Source organism: Ceratina calcarata, unplaced genomic scaffold (assembly GCF_001652005.2).
Source record: "Ceratina calcarata isolate Rehan_Ccalc_2016 unplaced genomic scaffold, ASM165200v1 scaffold59, whole genome shotgun sequence".
Lineage (NCBI taxonomy): Eukaryota > Metazoa > Arthropoda > Insecta > Hymenoptera > Apidae > Ceratina > Ceratina calcarata.
The window spans coordinates 193,460-200,700 of NW_017177130.1; the positions used below are offsets into that span (position 1 = coordinate 193,460).

The 7,241-nt window shown below is 42.4% G+C and overlaps 1 protein-coding gene across 7 annotated transcripts in view; it reads left to right on the top strand.

The window, feature by feature from the left end:
* The window catches only part of Shal (potassium voltage-gated channel protein Shal), a 110,154-nt gene that overhangs the window by 83,557 nt on the left and 19,356 nt on the right, over nt 1-7,241 (top strand). For 2 of the 7 annotated variants that reach the window (XM_018032779.2, XM_026817617.1), the window contains exon 5: nt 5,415-5,465. The exons of 4 other annotated variants lie outside the window; for them this stretch is intronic. In XM_018032779.2, the coding sequence (XP_017888268.1) occupies nt 5,415-5,465 (51 nt within the window). Of the gene's footprint in view, nt 1-2,826; nt 5,466-7,241 lie in introns of those variants that run through there. One more of the 7 variants, XM_018032783.2, reaches the window with a different exon arrangement.

The window sequence follows — 7,241 nt, forward strand, 5'->3', positions numbered from 1 at the left end:
GGCCCTTACAACATTGACACACATACACGGTACACGTATGTACACAGACGAGTTCCATCGAGACGACGGAACGAATGCAACCGCCGTTAAAAACGAAACGGGAAAAATCGTGCCAAACAAAAAACGAAACTTAATGAAACTTCGCAAGACGAGTTTCTCTTACAGTTAACTGTTACTTTTTGTTCCTGATCGAATCTGTATCACCGTCTCTGAAACCCATCTCCCCAACCTCTTTTATCCGTGAGATAAAATCGTCGACCAAAGTCGCGCAGGCACGCAGTATAAGTCGCAAGATCGAATCGATCGAGCATGCGAACGGAAACGAGCGAACCCTGGTTTTCCTTTCTAATTCACTTCCATCTTACTCAAGTTTCATTGTTTAATCAGAATTTTGCAACAGGTGGTTGTCAAGTTTAACAAAATTAAAAATAAAACCGGGATTGTGTACATTTAATTCATATTTAAAAATTATCCATGTCAGTTTATTTTATTTATGGCTGAAAAGAAGAGACATCCGTTATTGTAACATTACTGATTCTCATTTTCTTTCGTTCACTGAAGAAAAAATTTCATGCATCTCGTGCATCATTATATTTACATGAAACTAACTAGTCTAATTGTAAAGAACTTTTTAATAAAAGATGCACATTTTAAAAGGTAGTTGTTGCCTAAATCCAAAGAATTGAAAATCCTTCGAAATGTTGTATAAGATTCATATAGGTACCAAAGAATACGTGTGCAAAACTCTAGATCGATTGTTTTCGAAAATACTTATCTTTTCATAATAGAATAGTATAATAAAAAATTAATGTTTTTTAATTTATGGACTTTTAATAAAAAAATAAGTCTTGCATTCGTAGCTATTTATTTTTAAGACTCATTTTGACTAATAGAGTAGGGCAACGATTACACTAGTCAACAAGATTGAACGGAGAACCTGGAATAAGTAGTATAACCCGTGATTGGTCAGACACGTTGGCCGGGTTTCGTTCGACTTCGATTCCCTCGCGCGTGATTCTCGCTCGATCTCCGACTTACTGCGTGCACGTGGCGTATCAATTTATCAGTTTCGTCATCTAAGATAGAACGTACTCGCACCCGTCGGTATCCAAAATCCAGAGATACGAAAAATACGCGTTACGTAGATGGTTTCGGTGGTTGCAGGCTGACCAAAAGAGAAGTGCGAGCTTTTGGCAGTAAGATTAGCTTTAAGGTACATTTCTCCTTTCGTAGATAGGCTCAATGAAACACAAGAATCGCAAATGTGAACGTTCAAGAAAGATTATACTAACTACGAAAAATTGGAAAATTGTGAATAGGAGAGATGAAGATCGATCACGTTCGATCGCTCGAGGATCGACTTTTGCTTTTGTTGTCGGATGAGAAACATGAAGTATTCCGAGGTTGCTTGCGTCACAGTCTATGTTACAGGGCGCATTGCGATTACCGGAAATCTCGTTGCGATTTTATTATCGGTACTTGAAAATTATGTTTACTTTTAATATTCAATCTCTCACGTACGATTTCTCAAACATAAATTATTGGAGTTTAATAGTTCTGTGATCAGGCACGAAACTATCGCTGGATACTGTATGCTTCGTTTTAATCGCGATTCACATTCGTACGCGTCTAAATATTCCTAAACAAGATTTACTATACGACGCAGCGCGTCGTCTCGATTAATCGATTCCTATTAGTGACATAAATCTGCGCTGACACAATTCGCGCGAGATTTATTATTCTACGGATTTTGTTTGCTGCTGTGACGCAAGTCGTCCCACTTCGGAATACCGATCACGATATTTAGAGGCTCGTGGATTCCGAGTCATCAGTCCTCGGCTCGTGATCGTTCGTTTATTACAATCGTCGCAGTTTGTTTTTTTAAGCCGCGCCAAATTTTTTTTCCAACGAATTTTGATCTCACGGTTATTTGTTTCTCTTCGAGAGATGCGAATTTCATCCTTCAGCTTTATCGATATATTTGAATATTTTCATTGAAAAGATTTATCCTAAAGATCGAGCCGAGGACGAGACGATTTTAGGGGAAACGATCGTGCGTTTTGTCACACATTCCAGCGATCTGTCAGCGTTTCGATCCTGCGACGCTTCTCTCTTCCATAAAAAAAAAAAAAATGAGAAGAAAAGAAAAAGAAAGCGCGCTCGTCAACGTGATGGTGAGAAAAGAAAAGAAATCGACGGTCCTTTGACGAGACGATACATCTGAGTGAAAATAAAATGCAACTGAGATTTTTTAATCGACCCGCCTGTCCTTTTCACCCCTGTCCTCGTAAAGAAAAGACAGGAAGAACTTCTACGATTTCGTAACTTTTAATCACGTTTCTTTTGTTCAGACAAGAACGGAGAGTACGATTAAATTTCTCTAAGTCGAAGTTGAAATCGAGAAAGTATACCTACTACCTGATCCCTACCGAAAACTGCGATTGGCGGGAGGAGCGCGTGAAAAAGTTCCCCGGGTAAAGACAAGGGAAAAAAAGACGGCCGGAAGAAGTAGACCGGCGACGATACACATACATCTATCCTCCCCCTCTGATCATTTATTAATTTTCAGCGACGTCTCAAACGTCACCACGCGCGCCACGTCCGTCCTCTTTACGAAATTTTAACGAGCTTCGGTCAGACTTTCGGAAATGACGCGCACGCCTGCATGGATCTGTTCCATTGTACGTTTTATTCACTCGTTCGTTCCGCACAGACCTCGATTTCGTGAATACAAATTCGAAAATCCTGTAACGACAGATAAGGAACAAAGGGTTCTCGTGTTCCACTGTTTGCCCCGTTTGATCCACGGTTTTGTTTCCCGTGCAGGTCGGCGGCAGACGGGACTCTTTAGAGGTTCAACATACCGCGACGCTGCAGACGTTCGACGAGTCTCGCAGCTCCTACCCGGAAGAAAAGTTCTGATCGCGTCGATCTGTCTCTTCTGCTTCGTTTTCGTCGGGGCAACGGGACCGCGAGAAAAAATGAAAGAAACGCGGGATTTTAAAACGAATACCGGCGTATTGTATATTCATCATCGAACGTGTACAGTCATCCTTGCACGATTATCGACTAGAAAATTGTACAGCAACGTGGTGTCGCCCTTGACCTTAGGGAGATCTCTACTAGGTATACACGTACGTATGTACGCGTTCTTCTCTGTGTACGTGTACGTATCAGACGGTAAAGTCGGTTCGCTCGAGTCGAGCACGAAGTTTAGACTTTAAGCGAATAAAATAAACTTTCCACTCAATTCAATTTTATCATATTTTATACGGAACTGGAACCTGATTCTTAACTCGACGTTTAATCGACCTAGATGACCCGACTTTACCTTGTACGTGTGCTCGTCTTATACATTTGTACGTGTGTACACGTGTCGTGCATCGGTTGGCGTGAAGAAGTCCAAGGGTTCGAGGTCTTCGTTTTACTATTGGACAGAAAACGTCCTGCCGAGTCTCATGTCTCTCCTGTCGTTTGTCACGCACGTCGTTCGACAGCCGTTTCACCCGGCCGAACCGAACGAGCTCGTAAAATGCGTAAGAGATTTTCTTCTTCTCTTGCTTTTCCTCGTCAGTCACACGTGTTCTCTTACAACATATTGGAAGGGGTTATTAACGAGGATTTGGGGACTCAGTCTTCGAATCTCGACCGACAATGAAATGGAAACGGTCGTCGAATGATGTGGCCATCGTTGTACTACAGGAGAGTTTGGTGTTACACTTTCTCACGAGCCATTGTTGGCACGCCGTCGACTTTCTCACTCGCCCACTTCGTTTCACGTTCGTTCAGCTTATTGGATAGTCGCACTCGCCAACGCCGGAAATCTGACAGGAAAATGGTTTTAGGAAATGATTATGGGTTTCTTACAGTTAAATTTAGATCGTTCTTTCGTTCCTATTTCACTTGTTCAATTCCGCCTCGGAGTCGCTTGTATTTCCTTCGAGGAAAGTTTCGGTTCAATCGACTCTCGTCTTTAATCTTGCAGAATCTTGCTTCGGGGAATAGAGCGAATTTTTCTCTCGAGTCTCCACGCACCGACATTTCATTGCTCTTTTCTTACGGCACACTCGTCGACGCGTTTCTCGCATACTTGCGACGTGTCGTATCGCGTGGCTGGTTCACAATGAGCCACGAGTGGCAAAAAGGGATTGGCGATCCTCTCTTTTAGAATGAAAAGCATTCTCGCGTTTATAAAAGAGTCTGTTCGCCTCTTATCTCTCCTCTTATCTTTATTATCTCTTAGAGAGAAATCGTAATTTCGATGCACTGTTCTCTCATGATAGGATTTAATTGGACGGAGCCACGTGTTTTCTATCTCTCTTGTACGTATTAGGAACAATGCAAGAGCGATTGACTCGTACACCCTTGCTTTCTCCTCTTTCAATCGATTCTCCGTTACACTCGGAACGTCGCTTCGTCTTTCGTTATTGACGCATTACCTAATCCTCTCTTTTTGTCTACACTGAATCGCATCACCGTTCTATACAAAATTTTATCGTTTTACGCGGTTAAGTAATTTTTTATGTATTACGTACTATTGTTAATTCAAGCCACATCATCCACCTGTACCTCTAAAGGTATTCTCGCAGTCGTCACATTCTTTACATAGTTTTCGTTCACGTTGAAACCATATCACGCAGCGGTTCTGGCGCGTGCGTCCGCGTTAATACATGCTCGATAAATTCCTCGGGTCAGTCGTTAAGTCGTGCCAACAATTAGAAGTGCTTAAACCCGCATATTTAAGCGTCGCTCGTTTCTTTCGCCATCGCGATTTATGCGTCGCGACGCCAGTTCTCTTCTGCAATAGTTGTAAATATTGTCTCTTCGCCTTGAAACTCTGGCTGACAAAAGTTTCACAGTGTTGGAAAGAAAAAGTACCATTAAGTTTATTCTCAATGCTATTCTCGAATCAGGCTTGCTCAGTCTCTTGACAATTATTATCGTCTTTTTCTTCGAACAGTCAAACGATCAATTGGTGCATTAATGTTTGCTAAATGCGTAAAGAAATTTTTGTGGTCGCATGAGTTCTATAAGCGAGTCGCGATCAGAAAGGGACAGGTAGTCGAATCAGAGACGACGAGCGGCACGCTTCGACGAATTAGGTCGTGGTTAGGCTCTTCGAAAGTCGTTTGTTCAGATCACTCCGTCTGCGCGCGAAATCGAAATTGGTTAATAATGTCTATCACGTCCTCACCGCAGATATTCACCTCTCCCGACGTGAAACTCCAACGGGCGAACCGCGTATGCTTTACGTATCGATGGCTCGTTATCAGTTTCGTTATCGCGCTGACCGAAGAATACGAAAAAAAGAGAGAAAGCGCGGACGCGACTCGACGAAGTCGCGTCGAATTAATTGCCGTTGCATTAATGCGCATTATAATATAACACGAGTTGCTTTCATGAATAATGCATAGCCGAAGGAACAACGGGAGCCTGTAGTGGAGCATCCACTTCAGATCAGCCAGGCAAGAGAAAATTGAATTTTAAGTGTCAGTCTGAAAAGCTCCGTCAACTTCACTTTTTCACCATCGACCCCCCTTCCCCCCCCACACCGAGTAACAAGCACCAATCATTTCAAAACGCTCTTTGAAACTATATCCTTCCCTTCCGCTTTGTATGTCCCTATGTCACCACACACACACACACACACACACGTACACACTTTTCTTATTTCTCCCGTTTGCAACTGATGAGATTCGAGTGGTCGAGTCATCGTCGCAATAGTCGGTATGGTTTTTTTTATACAAATTTAAGGAATCGTCGCGTAGTATATTCGATCTATCGTGGGTCAGAGAAATGCCACATGCAAAGGTCGAGTCTCGTGTTAGTTGGAGCGAAGAGATCACGATCAGTGGGTGAGGTACCGAGATTTTTAAGAAGATTCTAAAAAGTGTCGCGGTCGCGGTTGCTCGATATTCAGGCCACTCGATTTCTATTTTGGGTGTTGATGCTGGTCAGTGTTCCCCTCCCGACCATCGCTCCACTTAATCGTTATTGGAGATTGATTGGTTCGTTACACTATATGACGCACTACATATACATATTTCATATACAGCTGGTTCCCGATTAAATGTATTGTATATAATGAACGTGGACCGTGTCATCCGTGTATGTATATTTTATTCAAACGTTCAAGGGCTTTGCGCGTCGCATCGGACGAGTCTGCCAAAGTGCCAAGAAAGAAAGATCGCGTCTTATTCTACTTATAATCGGTCGTTGTAGCCGCGATTAATCACAGACGAATTAAGTAATCGTTCGGTATTTCTCCGATATACGATGAACCCGGATCTTGTGATACCGGGAAGCAGACGAGGGAATCGAGTTATTAAACGAACGAGCTTAACAAATCGAGAACAATGGGCGTGCACGGATAATAAATCATCCCAGACGTGTTTTCTCGAAAGCGCACTCTCTTTTCGCCGGGGAAACGAGTGTGTCACGTTGAAATTGGAGGCCTTCTCGCGTCGGGCCACGGACATTAATCACTTCTGTCCGTTTCGGCCTAAGCTTTTAGAGGCTCGACCGAGAAAATTAATTGGGAATTAGAAACACGGTCCGTCGCTGCGCATTGATCACGGTCGATGATCCGAGGGAATGATTAATCGATTGTACACGCGTGTCCTATCGAGTGGACACCGCGGAAAATTCGGCCGTCTGATCATTATTCGCGACGGAGCGATAATTATCAAATGCCGAAATGCCCGCGTGACGGTATCAGTCAGTCGTGAAATTAATTACCGTTCAACAGGTAAGTCGCTCGATAGTCGACGACTCGATTGTAAACGTCGCGGCGAGACAGCCTGTCGTTTGTCAATTTTTATCTCCGCGGCACGTATATATTTCTGTTCCATGTCACGCGGTTAATTGCTCGCCTCGTCTTCCATGAAACAATCCGGCATTAGACGTTTTACGACGCGTTAACTTCTCACGCTATCTATCGTAATTGCGGGTATTAATCAATGGACGATAAAATTTAATATTTCTTCCCAATCCGATAAAATGAAACTTTGATAAAGGTTGTATGAACCATAAGACCTCTGCACAAAGTTTGCGAAAATTGTTCGACTTGTTTTTCTCGGTCATAAAGAATTGCAACAAGTTTACATCGTCCTATAATACCTATAATTCTTACTTTTGCATACTTTTTATTGTATATCTTAAATAATATCTTTGAAATTGACATTATTTCAACTTTAAAATATTCTTAAATCATCTATTAAGAATTGTATAAAATTACAAAA